The sequence below is a fragment of the Oryctolagus cuniculus genome, chromosome 19 (assembly GCF_964237555.1).
Source record: "Oryctolagus cuniculus chromosome 19, mOryCun1.1, whole genome shotgun sequence".
NCBI lineage: Eukaryota > Metazoa > Chordata > Mammalia > Lagomorpha > Leporidae > Oryctolagus > Oryctolagus cuniculus.
In genome coordinates this window covers 50954514-50974195 of record NC_091450.1, presented here as the reverse complement: position 1 = coordinate 50974195, position 19682 = coordinate 50954514, and the positions used below count along the sequence as shown (strand labels likewise).

General features: G+C 50.8%; 1 protein-coding gene across 4 annotated transcripts in view; it reads left to right on the top strand.

Annotated features, from left to right (window-relative positions):
* The first annotated feature begins 8174 nt into the window (after positions 1 to 8174).
* LOC127489572 (uncharacterized) overlaps positions 8175 to 19682 on the top strand; it is a 35056-nt gene continuing 23548 nt past the window's right edge. For all 4 annotated transcript variants that reach the window (XM_070063927.1, XM_070063925.1, XM_070063926.1 and 1 more), the window contains exon 1: positions 8175 to 10387. In XM_070063927.1, the coding sequence (XP_069920028.1) occupies positions 8234 to 9892 (1659 nt within the window). In that variant the 5' untranslated portion in view covers positions 8175 to 8233 and the 3' untranslated portion in view covers positions 9893 to 10387. The remainder of the gene's footprint in view (positions 10388 to 19682) is intronic.

The window sequence follows — 19682 nt, the reverse complement described above, 5'->3', positions numbered from 1 at the left end:
CAAAAAATGGCATTACTTCAATGCAGAAAAACCAACTCAGATTTTATTTATTTATTTTTATATATATATATATATATATATATATATATATATATATATATATTTCAAAGTTCATAGAAAGGGCAACATTGGGCACAGCAGTTAAGTTGCTGATGGAATGTCCACCCTTCCTGACTGCCTAATCTGCTTCCCAACCAACATCACCTATTGTGCATCCCAGAGGCAGCCAGTAATGGCTCAGGTACTTGGATCTCTCACTCCTCTCACATGAGAGGCCTAATTCCTGTCTCCTGGCTTTCAGCATGGCTTCAGCATGGCTGTTGTAAGCATTTGGAGAGTGAACTAGCAGATGGAAGATTTTGCTATGTGTCTGTATCAGATAAAGTGAACATTTTTAACTTAGAAAAAATGTCTTGGAAAATAGGTAATATGAAAAAAATGCAGAGATTTGAAATATTTTTGTGCCAAAATAAATTATTTTTTATTCCACTTCCTGCAAGTTTTTAAAATTATTTTTATTGTTTAGTGTTTACTTATTTGAGAGGCAGAGAAAGAGAGTCAAGTGCCTCTGTGCTGGTTCACTCCCCAAATGCCCAGGAGTTGGAAACTCCATCCAGGTCTCCCACATAGGTGGTGGGAACCCAGTTACTTGAGCCACCACTGCTGCTCCCAGAGTGCGCCTTAGCAAGAGGTTGGAGTTGGGTATTGAACCCTGGCACTAGGGGACGCCAGTATACCCTTAACTGTTAGGCCAAGCACCCATGCCTCTATTATCTTCTTGAAGTACCCTTGTTTGGTCCTGATTACACTATCTTCCTCTAGTCTCTTCAAAATTTAAATTCATCAAAGCACTATTCCCATCATAACACTTTTCTGTTACATAATGCACTAATTTAAAAATTGTGTTTGGAGTTAAAAATTGTCCAGTTTAACTGCTTATTAAACTTCATGACCTTGGGCAAGTTGTTTAACCCACTAGGCCTGTTTCCCCCTCATCTGTTACATCCGCATGATAATGAGATCTACTGTTGATGGTAATGAGGATGAAATATAGCCAACCATGTGAAGGGCTTAGCATCGCGCCTTGTGTTCAGAATGCTGTAAATGTTAGCACTTGTGGTTCTTACTGTCTTTCTCCAGTCTTCTATGTAATATAAGCCTTCTACTCCAATAAAGCTGGATCTATTTTTTTAATGACCCCTTGATTTATTTTTCTATTGACTCCTATCCTCTAAGACTCTCCTCTCTTGCTGCTATAATTCATATTCTCTTTTCTGTGTTGCCAATATCACTTCTTATCTACCCATTACACTTGAGTTTATGGGGTCAGGTGTTCTCAGGCTGCTCTTACACAAATAGGAATCTCACTTTCCTGACCAGCTTGGCAACTCTCCATAGGTTGGGAACCATATTTTTGCGTTTTTAAAGATTTATTTATTTGAAAGGCAGAGTTATAGGCAGACAGAAGCGGGGGGAGTGGGAGGTATTTTCCATCCACTAGTACACTCCAAATGGCCACAATGGCTAGGGCTGGGGCAAGCCAAAACTGGGAACCTGGATCTTCATCTGGGTTTCCCACATGGGTGCCAGAGGCCTGAGAACTTGGACCATCTTCTGCTGCTTTCTCAGGTGCATTAGCAGTGAACTGGAGCAGAAATGGAGCAGATGTGATATACATGTTATTGTATTAAAAATAGTGTTTTATTTAAGATCTTTTGGTGGAATCTGTTTCACACCCCATGGAATCATGCCAACTGCAAACAAGGATATTTTTATTTTCTCTTTTCCAATGGCATGTTTTTGATTTCCTTGCCTTGCCTAATCGCTCTGGCTAAGACCTCAAGTTTCTTTTTTTTTTATTTGACAGGTAGAGTTATAGACAGTGAGAAAGAAAGAGAGAAAGGTCTTCCTTCCATTGGTTCACTCCCCTAATGGCCGCTATGGCTGGCGCTGCAGTGATCTGAAGCCGGGAGCCGGGTGCTTCCTCCCAGACCCCCCCATGTGGGTGCAGGACCCAAGTACTTGGGCCATCCTCCACTGCCTTCCCAGGCCGCAGCAGAGAGCTGGACTGGAAGAGGAGCAAGCAGGACTAGTACCCGGCGCCCCAACCAGGACTAGAACCCGGGGTGCCGGCACTGCAGGCAGATTAGTCAAGTCAGCCACAGCACCATCCAAGACATCTAGTTTCATATTGAATCAGACCAGTGAGAGTACTCTCTGCCCACTGTTATCTTTATCTGGTCAAAGATGTTAGAGGAATGTTTTTGAATTCCCCATTTCATATGATATTGGCTGTGGGTTTGTCATGTATGGGTTTATTAAGTTGAGAAATTTTTTTCCATATGCATGTGTTCATGATTTTAATCATGACTGGATTTTATATTTTATGAATCCTGAAAGCTTTGTGGGGAAAATGTGCTAATAATCTAATCGGGGTTTCCCTTAAAAGGGACCACTTGCTTTTCTGATTCAATTCTGTTTCTTTCTTTGTGTTGTTCTTTTGAGTACAAATATAAGGTGACAGAAATTTCTCTGGTAACTTCTCATACACTTTTGGGGCCTTCTATACATCAGTGTCCGTATATTTCTCCAGCATGGGGAAGTTTTCAGCTATTACCTCCCTGTCCTGGTTCTTCTTCTCTCCCTCAGCGACTGTGGAAATTTGAATACTTGGTTATGTTGTGTTCCCCTGGTCTCAGGAGGCCATCTTTTTGGTTCCTTTTGTCTGACTGGTATATTTAAAAAGGCTCTTCTTTGAGTTCAGGTATTCTTTGTTTTGCTCAGTATAGTCTGTTGTCGATATTGGTAACTTTTTTCACTTAATCACTTCATGTTTTGTAAGATTTTTCTTCAGTTCTTGTTCAAGGTCTCTGTCTCTGTTGAAGTTTTCATTCATTGATATCATTCATCACTTGCATAACGTTCAGGTAACTGTCCATATTCTCTTGTGTCTCTCTGAGTATCCTCATGAAGCCCGTCTTTTGAATTCTTTATCTGGCATTTTATGCACCACCTTCTTTGTGGTCAGCCACTATAGTGTTGTTATATTCTTTTTGGTAGCATATTGTTTAATTTTCACTCTTCTGTCCCTATGTTGATTGTTACACATCTGGTAGATCAGTTTTTTTGTATCATTTTTAAGGGATGGTTTTCAAGGATTGAAAGATTTTTCCTGAATGTCTGTCTTTAGGTATTGACTTTGTAGCGTGTTTTGTCTCTGTTTCAAGTTAAAAATCATAATGGCCTCTCCCTATAGCTTATTTTTGCTGTAGTTCACTCCAGTAGCATCAAGGGTGTGGGTATTTCTGGGGTCCATTGGAGTTGCTTGGCCCCGTGGTATGGAGTCCCTCAGCCACCACTAGATTAAGGGAACAGAGATGCAGAAATGACATTCTTTCTGGAAGCACACCTGGCTGGCTCTGTGAATGGGCCCAGTGATGGCTCACCACCCATCACCCAAATGTGATACAAGAAATGCTAGAGATCACTGGTTCTGGGAGCAGGCCAAGCTGATGCTGGGACAGCCAGGTTATGTGGCCTGAGCCATTGCCTGATGGGCCAGAGCCCCAGGAGTAGCAGTGAAGCCCATTAGATGGGGCAAGCAGACCCCTAGTCACTGCCAGAGGGTGGGGCTGGAGCTGCTGTATTGTATTTGATGCTGGGATTTGCAGGCCACAGGACCTCCAGAGGGGCAGAAGTGACAGGAGTAGTGCTGGTGCTGGGCGCTGATGATTTTTCTACTCTTAAAGAGAACCTGTTTATGTTTCTTGTGGTAAAATTCCGCAACTGTTTCCAAAACTCCACCTTGACCCCAATTTAAGAAGCCAAGAGACTTACAGAGAATGACTAATAACTGTTCACTTCCACTGAACTATGATCCACTGGGTGATTCTAACTCTGCCAGAAATGGAAGCTGGGAGCTAAATCCAGGTCTCCCACTTGCATGGCAGTAATAGATCTCTGTGAGTCGTCATCTGCTGACTCCCAGGTCTTCATTGGCAGAAAGCTGGATTCAAACTGAGGCACTGCATTGTGGGTGTCTCAATGGGTTTTCCAACTACAAGGCAAAATGCCCACACACAAAAATGGTTTTAACTGTCAAGGCAGGTCACCTCCAGCCTCCAGCAGTTGGACAGTTACCATCGAAGTGTCCTTACCATTTGCTGCATTCAGCAGCTTCTCTCTTCCTGGTAAGCTGGTATTTCTTGTAGTGGCGTATATTTCTCATGTTCAGGAACGCTGTTTTCCTTATGACCTCAATTCTTGGGCTAATCTAAGAAGAGAATTGGTGTTTAGTATGTTGTACTATTTTCTTGTCTTTACAAGTGACTATTCCGTTATTTACATTTTGGAGCAGAAATTTGAAATTTCCTTTGAAATTACTTAAAAGAAAAATTACCAATTAACAGATCTACCACTCCTTGGTGTTAGTAGATTCATATAATTGTGCAACCATCACTAGCGTTCTGTTGTAGAAATTTTTTAATGCCTTCCAAAGACCAGGGAATCCTCTTTGTAGTCATTCATTTCCCATTCATTGATCACCATGCCTGTAATTGAAACGAACAAAAATCTGGAAAACAGGTATCATCAAATTTGAATCATTAAATTTGAATTTTATTGGATTATGCCTTCATCCAGTCGATCATTACCATACTTTTGAGATAACCAGTGGAGAGATCTCATTATATCTATTTGGAATAATTTAAGGAAACAAGCCATCTAATAGAGCAGAACTGAAAAACCTATAGGAGAATGGTGGAGTAAAGTCATAGTGAATGTGTTTTCTTAAGTAGTATTTAGTGTGTTCCTTAGTCTCAGCCTGTCAGAGAGTGGTTGAAAATCAGCTGAGCCGTGGCTCAATAGGCTAATCCTCCACCTTGCGGCGCCGGCACACCGGGTTCTAGTCCCGGTTGGGGCGCCGGATTCTGTCCCGGTTGCCCCTCTTCCAGGCCAGCTCTCTGCTATGGCCAGGGAGTGCAGTGGAGGATGGCCCAGGTGCTTGGGCCCTGCACCCCATGGGAGACCAGGAAAAGCACCTGGCTCCTGGCTCCTGCCATCGGATCAGCGCGGTGCGCCGGCTGCAGCGGCGGCCATTGGAGGGTGAACCAACGGCAAAAGGAAGACCTTTCTCTCTCTGTCTCTCCCTCTCACTGTCCACTCTGCCTGTGAAAAATAATAAAAAAAAAATAATAGGACACTTTGAGCTCTGATAAAAGAGTAGTCCCATCTCATGTATTTGAACAGTGGAAGTAGCTATGTTTGATCTAAAGTAGCCTGAAATAGATAGTAGATTCTTGGTGATGAGTTACATTCTTGGGACAGGCAGCCTTGAGGAAGGGCTCTGCTGCCCTTGAACCCTCTGCGGTGCTGGGCCCTCCACTGCTCTAGGGGGCTCCCTGCATCCTGCCAGCCCCACTTGGGCTTCCTGTCACCTGCACTGCTCTGGGGGGCTCCCTGTGCCCTTCCAGCCCCCCTTGTGCTCCCTGCACCCTGCATAGCTCTGGGGGGCTCCCTGCGCCCTGACAGCCCCCTCGGGCTCCCTGCACCCTGCACTGCTGTGGGGGGCTCCCTGCACCCTGCATAGCTCTGGGGAGCTCCCTGCATCCTGACAGCCCCCTCATGCTCCCTTTACCCTGCACTGCTCTGGGGGGCTCCCTGCTGGCCTCCCCAGGCTCACTGCACTGCTCTGCGGGGGGGCTCCCTGTTCTGTTGACCCCGTAGCACCTCCCTGCTCCACCTGCCCGCTGATGCCACAGCACAGAAGCAGAGCAACGGACCTTCCGCCCGCTAGTGCCCTCCCCGGATGTGTGTGGAGCTGGGCCAGGCTGGAGCCAGGGGCTCGTCTGAGTCTCCTGCGTGACCATGCCTGGGAGCACCCCAGGTGCATTAGCAGGAAGCTGCCTCAGAGCCGAGCAGCAGGGACTCAGGCCGGGTACGTGGGTGAGGGCGTCCAAGAGGCAGCCTCACCTGCTGTGCCGCAGTGCCTGCCCGGATCCCTTCCTGCCAACCGCTGTATGGGACTGACCTGTTTGGGTGGCTTTCTCGGTTGATATCCGTGGTACCGCAGAAGGACCTGGAAAGAAGTCAGGCCGTGGTGGAGTGGGCGGAGCCTCTGCCTGGAGTCCTGGCTGTTCCTCCCCATTCCGGCCTGGGAGCAGTGAGGAAGCGCCTGGCTCCTGGCTCCGGATCCACCCAGTTCTGGCCACGGTGGCGGTCTGGGGAGTGAAGCAGTGGATGGAAGATCTCTGTGTGGGTGTCTCTAACTCTGCCTCTCAATTTTAAATAAATAAAATATTGGAGCAGACACACTGGGCTGGGCCTCTGCCTGTGGTACTGGCATCCCATGTGGACGAGAGTTCGAGTTCTCGTTGCTCCACTTCCGATCCGGCTCTCTGCTGTGGCCCGGAGGGCAGTGGAAGCACCCGCGTGGGGGACCGGGAGGGGGCCCCTGGCTCCTGATCAACGCGGCTCTGGCCATTGCAGCCATTTGGGGGTGAACCAGTGGATGGAAGGCCTCTCTGTCTGTCTTTCCCTCTCACTGTCTGTAACGCTACCTCTCAAATAAATAAAATCTTTAAAAATAAATAAATAATTAAATATTAACAAAAGCTTAAAAATGTAATTAGTCTATCTGAAAGACATACTTTCAGCGGGGAGAAACGGAGGGAAGGGGAGAGAAGGGGATGGAGAGAGCAAGAGTGGGAACAACACCATTTTAATTTTGAAGATATCATAAATACGTTTCACAGTCTGCATTGCAAGAACTCAGGAGCCTGGAGGAGCGACAATAGGTCCATTACCATCCCCAGGAATCCTCCCTCAGGAGGAAGACAGGAGCTGAGTGAGGCTGAGGCTGTAACCTGCTGTTCTATGGGGAAGGAAGCCTGGCTTGTTTGTGCAGCATCTCCAGTAACATTGTTTCTATTCTCTCCATGTGTGCTCTGAGTGTTTCACCTTCAGCAGACAAACAGAGCAGCAGGCTGATGGTGGGCAGCGTCACCAGAACTCAGTTTGCAAATGCTCAATTCCTCTAAAGGGACACCTTTATGCCTCTAGTTTTGTTTTTGAACATACAAGTACATATGTGTGTGAGTGAACGTATACATGAGTGAGGGAGCCACAATCTGTTCAAGCCATGGCAGAGCTTGGAAATCTTTTGGGACAGTGAGCTGAGCCTGCCTGGGCTAAGATGAGCAGTTGACTCCTCTTACTGGACGTCTTTAATGGACAGGAACCAAGAGGAAATGAAAAAGAGGGTGGGATTGGGGGTGGAAATAGAGACTGGGAGGATCAGTGCTTCTATATGTGTATTGAAACAATAGAAAACGCCAGAAGAGGACTGTGCTAATTTATCAAATCCTAAATACCGATCTCTACCACCAACTTAAGCCAAAAGCTTTTGGGGTCCTTTCTCTTTAACCAAGTAGAAAGTTTCTTGAGAAAACCAGCCTGGTGTGTCCCCAGCTGTGATTGGTCTAGAGCCTGCTCTGCCCTCAGGGGGGCCATTGTGATGTCATTCCAACTGCCTTAACAGTTCCCTGCTTGGGCTTGGTTCTGGTCAGTTGGCCCAGGAAGCTCTGTGGAGACTGCCTGAAGGATTGGACGACATCACTGGTTTTCCCTTGTCCTGTCATTTGTGGTGTTGTCTTGTCTGGTCTATTAGTTCACTTTACCGTAGTGGTTCTTTTAGTATTTCTTCTATTTAGTTTTCTTTTTTTCTATTTTTTCAATTTCTCTCCCCCTCCCATTTTTACATTGTGTGCTTGTGTATTTTCTTTAAATATTTATTTATTAATTTTTTGTTTTTTCTTTCACAGGCTAAATGTACTTGATGCTGTGTTCATTTGTCCTTCTTGTGTTTCCTCCGTTGTCTGACTATTTTCTCATTTTTTTAATCCTTTGATTTAGATAAGACTGTTATAAGACTTACTGATTAGCATTGTTACCATAGTTACCATAGTTGGTGTTGCTTTCCTTCACCATTTTTAGTATTCTGTGTGTTTTATAACTTTTAATTCTTAATTTTGATACAGTGTTAGTGATTAGTATACCATAGTTCATAGAGTTAGCATTATCTATTAGAAATATTAGCATACTGAGTTGTTAATTTTGGTTACCATTTAGCTTGTTTGATTTCTGTTTGTTTCCCAGTTTTTGTTACTACTTTAGGTGACTAGTAAGTGTTCCCAGTGTCAGAGTGCAGGGTGGGGGGTGGGGTGGGGATCCCACCATGGAAGGCCTCACCGCCTTCACCAGTGAGGAGGAGGTCCTGGATGGGTACCAGGTCCTCAGGGTCCTCGGCCAGGGAGGTTTTGGGCTGGTGATCCTGGCCTATCATTGGGAAAGCAGGACCCAGGTGGCTGTGAAGGTTGTGGAGAATGGTGGCCAGCACTCCTGCAGCTTCCAGCAGTTGTGCACAGAAGCAGAAATAATGAAGGGGCTGCATCACCCTCACATCATTCAACTACTGCAGGTCAGGCACACCACAGAGAGGGGCTACATTTTCATGGAATATGCAGTCAGGGGGGACCTTAGATGTTACATGGTAGAACGAGGGTACCTGCTGGATGGAGAGATTCGTCAGCTATTGAAACAAATTCTATCCGCTGTGCATTACTGCCATTCGCAGCACGTGGTGCACAGGGATTTAAAGTTAGAAAACCTGCTTCTCGACGCCCACCTGAACATTAAGTTGAGCGATTTCGGTCTCAGCTGCAAACTGGCTGGTGGAGAGCGCCTGAAGAATCTGTGCGGGACCTTTGCCTACTGTGCGCCCGAGGAATTCTTAGGTGAGGAGTTCTGCGGGTACAAGGCTGATGCCTGGAGTGTGGGCGTGATCCTGTACGCCATGGTGGCAGGCTCACTGCCTTTTGTTGGAGAGGATTGTGTGGAGCTGCGGGCAGCCATCCTGTCTGGATACTACAGAATCCCCCACTATGGAAACCCAGAGCTGTGTAACCTGGTGGACAGCTTACTGACCCGGGACCCTGAGGCCAGGCCCACAGTGGCAGACATCATGGGCCACCCCTGGCTCCATGCAGGACATGGAGCAGCTGGAACCAGTGATGAGTTTCTGTTTCTTCCACAGGAGCAGGAAGGATGGGAATTCCCATGGGGCCTCTGCCCTCCACTGTGGCTTCATGAATGGGATGACCCCTTGCCCCCTGTGCCACGCTGGGGGATCTCCCAACAGCAGGGCTTCAGCATCCCAGAAATACATGGGCGGAGTGAAGTGGAGCCTGCAGTACCTCCTCAGGGTCCTGAAGCTCTAAGCTCCCTTGAGGACCTGGGATTCCAGCTGGGCCATCAAGCAGGCTCCCTGCCACCCAGGCTCCCAGCCAGTGCCTTGTGCCCAGGACTTCAGCAGGATCACAGCAAAGGGAAGCCCACGCCTCAGGCCATCCCCGGTGCTCAGAGCTGTCCCGCTCTCCAGTGCCTCCAGGGACACTCAGGCTGCAACAGCAGAGCCCGTGAGTGTGCTGCTCTCAGCTCCCAACCACTGGTGCTTGCAGAAGGCCAGTCGGGGCAGACTCCTTGCCATGGGACTCCCAGTGTGAGCAGCAGTGAGTCCTGCAGGACAGACAGTCCTAAACGGGCCATGTGGACAAGGAGCCCCGCTGCCTGTGCAGTCCTCAGCCAGGATGCTCTGTCCTCTCTCTCCACCACACTGAGCACCAACAGCAGTGAGGCTGATGTAGAAGTCAGGAGCTTCTCCCAGGGTGCCTCAGAGGAACAGAGCATCCCAGGAATGCAGCAGCAGGAGGAGGAGGCAGGGACCTCAGACACGCAGGCCAGAAAGGGCAAGGGGCGCCTGGGGATTGGCAGGAGGATCATCCAATGCTTCAGCTGGATGTGTTGTGTCCTGCCAGCCCCAGAGGAAAGCCCTTGAGTGCAGAGAGGAAAGTGGCCTCTTAGTAGCCTCTTGGGAAATGCCCCCGAGGAGGGGCCCTTCCCTGAGGAGTGAAGCAATGAAGGGTAGTCATGGACTCCTGTCTGGGAGGAGGGAAAGTGAGGAGGCAGTAAGAGAAACTGCAGGCAGAGAGGGAAGATATTGTTGCATTTTTCAGATGGCCATAAGGAAACATGTTTGCATGGTTAGGGGTCATGACCTTTTCCTAAGATAGAAGAACATGGTGTTCAATTTTGTTTAGAATTGATCCATGAACATCACTCCCTAGTTAAACTTCCTCTACGCAGGCTTTATTGGACCCCTCCCTTAGTCCCCCTTCTGGCTGGCAGGGGTGTCATTTTCTCACAAAAACCTACTTTTGCTTTTTCTCCCCCACCCTCATGATCCGTGTTGGGATTATGTGAGAGAATGGACTTGAACTTCCTGCAGCATCGTTGGTGCCGTGACGTGGATGGACTCAGCTCCATGGGAAAGGTAAGTAAGGCAGACTGCTTCTCTGGTGTTTGGAAAACCCCTGATCTTCTACATACTCATTTTTCTTTTAGATTCCCCAGGTCTCTGAGCCAGTTCAAAGCGATTGGTGTGGGATGCTGGTTGTAAGATACAGGGCCCACGTTGGATGACACTCTTTGTCCTCCTGCCACATTATTCTGCCTTTGATTATTGCCTGCACTCTCTGCTCAGGTGGCTCTCTACCCTGGGAATTCTTCTCACCCTGAGTTTCTTTCTCCAAGCCCAAGTTCCCAGGTCCCTGGATGAGAAACTCCTGTGACACTTAGAGCTCCTAGATCTGAACTGAGGAGCCTGCATTGCAGACCGAGGTGGCCTCTCCCATTGAGCTGTCTTCCTGTGTGCCCCAAAGAACTCAGGACCCACATGTCTGGGAAGAAGTCACCTGGCACCTTAACTCGTGCCCATGCTTTCCATTTTCCTGCCCAGGGTTTTCTTTGGCAAACAACATGTTGGAAGTCATTCCTGCCCAGAGCCATGCTCCTGAAGGTGACTCACAGGGGAAATTTCTATCGTCATGCCACACCCATGTTCCCCCTCTGCACATTCAACAGTCCTGCAGCAAGGACCACTTGCCCACCCTCAAACTTTGGCCACAAGAGAGTTAGTTGAGACCCCCTTTGTAGAGCCTCATTTCCAAGTTCAGACATGATACAGGGACAGCAGGAGTGACAGAGGACTGAGGCAATGACTGCTAGGGACTGCGGGAACCCCAAAGACTCAGCGACTTCTGGGAGAATGGGGGGTCCTAAAACTCGGCTGCTGGGGGGGCGAGGAAGGAGGAGGCAGCTGCTAGGATCCATGTGGTGACCTAGTGATGCAGTGGCAGTGGGAGTGCCCAAGGAAGGAGCTGGTGGGGCCTCGGGACCGTGTGGTGGGGCCTGGGGGCTGCACAGAGGGCTCAGATAACCACAGGGGAGCCCAAGAAGAAGTAGGAAGAATCCTGGGGCAATCATAGGGAGGCTGCTGGGGACCGTGCTGGGGGCCCCATGAAGGGTGGCTCCTGGTGGCTGCACTGGGGCACAAAGACGTGGCTTCACTGGGTGTGCCTGAGGAAGCAGGAGGCAGCCAAGGCAGGCCATGAAGTGGTAGGTGCTGGGGAACTGTGTGGGGTGCCCAAATCTGCTCCTGGAGGGGGAAGAGGAGAGCAGGGCCTGGCCCTGGAGATTGAGGAGGAGAGTAGGGTCTGGCCCTGGTGGGTGAGGAGGGGAACAGGGTCCAGCCCTGGAGGGCAGCGAGTTGAGCTGGGCCCAGGCTCTGGTTTCAAGGTGGGGAGCAGGATCCAGGCCTGGAAGGTGACGAGCAGAGTGGGCCCAGGCCCTGGAATGCGAGGAGCGGAGCAGGGCCTGCCCGGGAGGTGAGGAGGGTAGTGGGGTCTGGCCCTGGAGGGAAGCCCTGAAGTGGGGCCCAGGCCCTGGAGTGTGAAGGTTGGAGTGGGGCCCAGGTTCTGCAGGGCAAGGAGAGGTGCGGGACCCAGGCCCTGGAAGGCCAGGAGCAGAACAGGGCCTGGCCCTGAAGGTGAGGAGGGAAGCGGTTCTGGCCCTGGAGGGAAGCTAGGGATGGGCCTGTGGGGAGAAAGGCCTGGCTCTGGAGGGGGAGGAGGGGAGCAGGCCCAGACCAAGGGTGTGAGGAGGCTTTCGGTGCCAGCACTGGAGTATAAGGAGGGGAACACTGGCCCTGGAGGTGAGGAGGGGAACAGGGTCTGACCCTGGAGTGAGGCCAGGGATGGACCTGAGGGGAGCAGGGTGTGGCTGTGTAGGGGAGGAGGGGAGCAGGGTCTGGACTTGGAGGGTGTTGAGGTTAGTGGGGCCCAGCCCTGGAGGACATGGAGAGGAGTTGGGCCATGCCTGGTGGCTGGCTAGTGCCGTGCCCGAGGGGAGCAGGGCCCAGCTCTGTAGGGCACGAGAGGAGGAGCGGACCAGCCCTGGAGGGTGGCCAGGGCTGGGCCTGAGAGGCAAAGGGTCCAACCCTGCAGGGTGAGGAGGGGAGCGGGGCCCAGCCCTGGAATGTGGTGAGGGGAGCAGGGCCTGGCCCTGAAGGACAGCAAAGGGAGCTGGGCCCAGGCCCTGGTGGGCAACTAGGGGAGTGGGGCCCAGCCCTGGAGGACAAGGAGAGTGGGGCAGCCCTGCTGGGTGTCCAGTGCCACAACTGAGGGGAGCAGGGCCTGGCTCTGTAGGGCATGGAGAAGAGAAGGAGCCCAGCCCTAGAGGGTGGCCAGGGCCCTGCCTGAGGGGATCATGGCCCTGGAGGGCAAGGAGGAGGGAGGGGCATGTCACTGGAGCATGGCCAGGGCCCTGCCTGTGCTCTGGAGCCTATGTCCTGTTGCCTGTGACCTGTGTCCTGAAATCTGTCCTGAGTCCTGTAGCCTAAGTCCTTTCTCCTGTGTTCTATGTTGTGTAGCCTGTGTCCACTGTCTTGTAGCCTGTGGCCTATGTATGCAACCTGTGTCCTGTGGCCTCTGTCCTCTAGCTGGTGTCCTATGTCCCCTAGCCTGTGGCCTGTGCATTGATCCTGTGTCCTGTGTCCTGAGCTTGTGTCGAGTGTCCTGTAGTCTGTGTCCTGTGTCCTGAGCCTGTGGCCTGTGTCCTATAGCCTGTGGCCTGTAGTCTTTGTCCTAGAGCTGGTTTCTCTTTGTAGTAGCCTGTGTCCTGTATACTCAAGCCGGTTTCTTGTAGCCTGTGGACAATGTCCTGTAGTTTGTATCCTGTAGCCTGTAGCCTGTGCCCTGTGCTCTGCATCCTATCCTGTGGCCTGTGGCCTCTGTCTTGTGTCATGTAGCCTGTGTCCTGTAGTCCATGGCCTATGTCCTGTAGCTGTGGCCTTTGTCCTGTGGCTGGTGTGCTGTATGCTGTGGTGCAGGATATTGGACACGGCTACAGAACACAGCTTACAGGACACAGGACAGAGGCCACAAACCAAAGGCCACAGGCGACAGGATTCAGGGCATAGTCAGAGGACACAGGAAACAGGATAGAGGACACAGAATACAGAACCCAGGACACAGGCTAGAACACAGGCTATGGGACATAGGTTGACACTACAGGACACAGGATCCAAGACAAAGGACACAGGCTACAGGACACAGGATACAGGACATAGGACCCAGGCTGCAGGGCAAAGAAGAGAGGCTACAGGACATAAGCTATAGGACACAGAACACAGGACATAAGATACAGGCTATGGGACACAAGACACAGGACATAGGACACAGGCAACTGGACATAGGACACAGGACACATACTACAGGACATTGTCCACAGGTACAAGACACTGGCTTCAGTATACAGTACACAGGCCACAGCAGAGAGGAAGTCAGCCCTAGGACAAAGACTATAGGCCACAAGCTCAGGACACAGGACACTGGCTCAGAACACAGGACACCAGCTATAGGACAGAGGCCACAGAACACAGGATGCATACATAGGCCTGAGGCTACAAGACATAGGACACAGGCTGTATACACACCATAGAACACAGGATACAGGATACAGGACATAGACAAAAGGACATAGGCCACAGACTACAAGACAAAGATAAACGCCACAGAACAGAAGCCACAGACTACATGACACAGGATACAGGCTAGACCACACAGTGTGAGGGAACCACTCAGGACACAGGCTAGAACACAGGCTACGGACAAGGAACAGGATATAGAACACAGGATACAAGACATAGAACACAGGACACATACACAGGACAGAGGCTAAAGGACAAGGACACAGCAACATCACACAGGATACGGGACATAGGCTATAGGAAAGAGGACAAAGGAAATAGACTACCAGACACAATACACAGGCTACAGGACCCAGAACACAGGACATAGACCACAGGACACAGGCTACAGCACAGAGGGCACTGGCTACAGGACACAGGACATAATAGCCCAGATGACACGAGACACAGGATATAGGACACAGAATACCGAACAAAGGACACAGGCTATGGGACACAGGTTACAGGCTACAGGACACAGGTTACAGGCTACAGGAGACAGGACAAAGGCTAAAAAACATAGGACACAGGACACAGGCTACAGGACACAGGGACAGGCTACAGGACACAGGACACAGGCTGTACAACATAGGACACAGGTCACAGGACAGAGGCTCAGGACAGAGGCTATGGGACACAGGACAGAGCTATAGAACAAAGAATACAGGCCGCAGGCTCCACGACACAGGACACATCCTACACGACACAGGCTGAAGGAAAGTGGGAACAAGACACCAGACACTGGCTATAGGATAGAGTGTCCTGTAGCCTGTGTCCTGTAGCCACTGTCCTGTGGCCTCTGGCCTGTGTCCTGGATTGTGTAGCCTGTGTCCTGTCTCCTGTAGCCTCTGTCCTGTGTCCTGTAGCTTGTCGCCTATGTCCTGTGTCCTGCAACCCTTGTCCCGTAGCCTGTGTTCTCTAGGCTGTGTCCTGGGTTCCATATTCTGTGTCGTATATCCTGTGTCCTGTGTCGTCTGGGCTATGTCCTGTGTCCTGTAGCTTGTGGCCTATGTCCTGTAGCCTGTGGCCTCTGTCCTGTGACTTATGTCACAGACTACCAGACACAGTACACAGGCTTTAGGACCCAGAACACAGGACATAAGACACAGGCTACAGGACCCAAGACACAGGACACAGGACATAGCCCAGACGACACAGGACACAGGACATAGAACATAGAATACTGAACACAGGACACAGGTTACAAGCTACAGGATATAGGCCACAGGACACAGGTTACAGGCTACAGGAGACAGGACAAAGGCTAAACAACACAGGACACAGGCTACAGGACACAGGGACAACTTGAGGACTCAGGATAAGGACACAGGACCCAGGCTACAGGACTCAGGACAAACGCTAAAGGACGAAGACACTGGCTACAGGTCACAGGACACAGCTGCAGTGTACAGCACACTGGCCACAGGACAAAGGGCACAGCTACAGGATATAGGACACAGATTGCAGTACACAGGACACAGGGTAGAGAACATGAACACACCTGCAGCACACAGGCTACAGGAAACAGGCTACACAAGATAGAACACAAGCTACAGCATTCAGGGCATTGGCCAGAGGATACAGGACACAGGATACAGGACACAGAACACAGAACCCAGGACACAGGCTAGAACACAGGCTACGGGACATAGGTTACATGCTAGACGCCATAGGATTTAGAACACAGGATACAAGACATAGGACACAGGACACAGGACGCACGACAGAGGCTACAGGACACAGGACATATGATACTCAATGCATACATAGGCCACAGGCTACAAGACAGGATGCAGGCTACATGACACAGGCTGCAGGACACAGAAAACAAGACACAGGACACAGGTTATAGGACAGGGGCCACAGACACAGGAAAAAGGCTGCAGGGCATAGGCTACAGGCTACAGGAGACGGGCTACAGGACCCAGAATACACAACATAGGACACAGGGCACAGATTACAGGACACTGGTTAAAGGATACAGACTACAGAACACATGACACAGGCTGCAGGACACAGGACACAGCGTATAGGACACAGGCTACAAGACACAGGATACACGACACAGAATACACAACAGGACACAGGCTACAGGACACAGACTGAAGGAAAGAGGGAGCAAGACACAGCCCACTGGGTATAGGACAGAGGCCACAGGACAAAGACTGCAGGCCATGGCCACTGGATACAGGACATAGGACAAAGAATTGAGGACAAAGGACACATGCTACAGGGTATAGGCCACAGGACATAGGTCACAGACTAAAGGACACAGGCTGCATGACATAGAACAAAGGCCAAGGTCACAGGCCAGCGGCCACAGGACCTAGGCCCCAGAGCTCAGAGAACAGGCTACAGGACACAGCACACAGACTACAGGACATTGTCCACAGGCTACAAGAAATGGGCTTCAGGACACAGGACACAGACTAGAGCAAAGAGGACACCAGCACTAGGACAAAAACTACAGGCCACAGGTTCAGGACACAGGACACAGGCAAGGGGTCCTAGAACACCATAGAGGACAGAAGCCTCAGGACTCAGGATGTGTACATACAAGACACAGGACACAGGCTATACAACATAGGACACAGGACACAAACAGAGGCTCCAGGACAAAGGCTATGTCCTGTAGCCTGTGTCCTGTAGCCACTGTCCTGTGGCCTCTGGCCTGTGTCCTAGATTGTGTAGCCTGTGTCCTGTCTCCTGTAGCCACTGTCCTGTGTCCTGTAGCTTGTCGCCTATGTCCTGTGTCCTGCAACCTGTGTCCCGTAGCCTGTGTTCTTTAGGCTGTGTCCTGGGTTCCATATTCTGTGTCCTATATCCTGTGTCCTGTGTCATCTGGGCTATGGCCTGTGTCCTGTAGCCTGTGGCCTCTGTCCTGTAGCCTGTGTCATGTGTCCGGTAGCCTGTGGCCTCTGTCATGTAGCCTGTGTCCTGAAACTTATGTCACAGACTACCGGGCACAATACACAGGCTACAGGACCCAGAACACAGGACATAAGACACAGTCTATAGGACTCAAGACACAGGACATAGGCCACAAGACACAAGCTACAGCACAGAGGCCACATGCTACAGGACACAGGACATAGCCCAGATTACATAGGGCAGATGATATAGGACACAGAATAGCGAACAGAGGACACAGGCTACGGGACACAGGTTACAGGCTCCAGGATATAGTCCACAGGCTACAGGACACAGGTTACAGGCTACAAGAGACAGAACAAAGGCTAAACACTATAGGACACAGGACACAGGCTACAAGACACAGGGACAGGCTACAGGACTCAGGACACAGGACACAGGCTACATGAGCAGGATAAAGGACGAGGACACTGGCTACTGGGCACAGCACAGAGGCCACAGTGTACAGCACACTGGCCACAGGACAAAGGGCACAGCTACAGGATATAGACACAGACTACAGAACACAGGACACAGGGTAGAGGACATGGACACAGGCTGCAGCACACAGGCTGCAGGAAACAGGCTACACAAGATAGAACACAAGCTACAGCATTCGGGGCATAGGCCAGAGGATACAGGACACAGAACACAGAACCCATGACACAGACTAGAACACAGGCTACGGGACATAGGTTACACGCTAGATGGCACAGGATATAGGTCACAGGATACAAATCATAGGACACAGGACACAGGACGAAGGACAGAGGCTACAGGACACAGGACACAGGATACTCAATGCATCCATAGGCCACAGGCAACAAGACAGAGGATGCAGGCTACATGACACAGGCTGAAGGACACAGGAAACAAGACACAGGACATAGGACAGAGGCCACAGGACACAGGACAAAGGCTGCACGGCATAGGCCACAGGTAACAGAAGCTGGGCTACAGGACACAGGATACACAACATAGGACACAGGGCACAGATTACAGGACACTGGTTAAAGGATACAGACTACAGGCTACAGGACACAGGCTACAGGACACAGCATACTCGACACAGGACACAGGCTACATGACACAGGCTGAAGGAAAGAGGTAACAAGACACAGGACACCAGCTATAGGACAGAGGCCACAGGAAACAGGACAAAGGCTGCAGGGTAAAGGCCACAGGCTACAGGCTATAGGCCACAGGACATAGGCCATAGATTACAGGACACAGGCTACACAACATAGGACATATGTCACAGGATACAGGCTACAGGACCTAGGCCCCAGAGCTCAGAGAACAGGCTACAGGACACAGGACAACACTACAGGACATTGTCCACAGGCTATAAGAAACGGGCTTCAGGACACAGGACACAGACTACAGCAAAGAGGACAACAGCACTAGGACAAAACCTACACGCCACAGGCTCAGGACACAGGCTAGGGTCCTAGGACACCAGCTAGAGGACAGAGGCCACAAGATTCAGGATGTGTACATAGGCCACAGGGTACAAGACACAGGACACAGGCTACACAACATAGGACACAGGACACAGGACAGAGGCTCCAGGACAGAGGCTATGGGACACAGGACAGAGCTACAGAACAAAGGATATAGGCCACAGGCTACATGACACAGGACACAGCCTACACGACACAGGGTGAAGGAAAGAGGGAACAAGACACCGGACACTGGCTATAGGATAGAGTGTCCTGTAGCCTGGGTCCTGTAGACACTGTCCTGTGGCCTCTGGCCTGTGTCCTAGATTGTGGAGCCTGTGTCCTGTGTCCGGTGGCCTCTGTCCTGTGTCCTGTAGCTTGTCGCCTATGTCCTGTGTCCTGCAATCTGTGTCCCGTAGCCTGTGTCCTCTAGGCTGTGTCCTAGGTTCCATATTCTGTGTCCTATATCCTGTGTCCTGTGTCATCTGGGCTATGTCCTGTGTCCTGTAGCCTGTGTCCTGTGTCCTCTGTCCTGTCTCCCGTAGCCTGTAGGCTGTGTCCTGTAGCCTTTAGCCTATGTCCTGTAGCCTGTGGCTTCTGTCCTGTAGCATGTGTCCTGTGACTTATGTCACAAAGGACAAAGGCCAGTGCCTGATCTCCTCCTCTCCCACCACTGGTTGAGCTGACACTTTCTTGTTGAGAAAAATAAAGCAGAGGAAAAGAGATAATATTGCGGGGAACCGAACCTTTTATTCTGTAACAGGGTTAGTTTTAGAAAGGTCTCTAGACCTTGGACCTACAGGACACAAGACATAGGACATACGCAAAAGGACACAGTCTATAGGACAAAGGACAAAGGCCACTTCATGCTCACAGCCTCACTGTTGAGACCTCACCGAGCCATGAGCAATGTTTCCAAATCAAAGCAGAGATTGTCCCAGGTCCAGAGACCTTTCTGGATCTAACCCTGTTACAGAATAAAAGGTTTGGTTCCCTGCAATATTGTCTCTTTTCCTCCGCTTTATTTTCTCAACAAGAAAGTGTCAGGTCAACCCTGGAGGGTGAGGAGGAGAGCAGGCACTGGCCTTGGAGGGCAAGGAGAGGAATGGGGCCAAGGCCCTGGAGGGTGAGGAGGGGTGTGCGGTCCAGCCCTGGAGGGTGTTGAGGGGAGTGGGGCTGGGCCATGGATGGCAGCGTGGGGAGTGGAGCCCAATCCCTGGAAGTCTAGGAGTGGAGCAGGTCCAGCCCTGGAGGGCCTTGAGGGCAGTGGGGTCCGGCCCTGGAAGGCAAGGAGGAGAAACAGGGTCCAGCCCTGGAGGGCAGCAAGCAGAGCGTTCCCAGGCCCTGGAGGGTGAGGAGGGGGCAGCATCCGGCCCTGGGGGGCCTTGAGGGGAGTGGGGCCCAGCCCT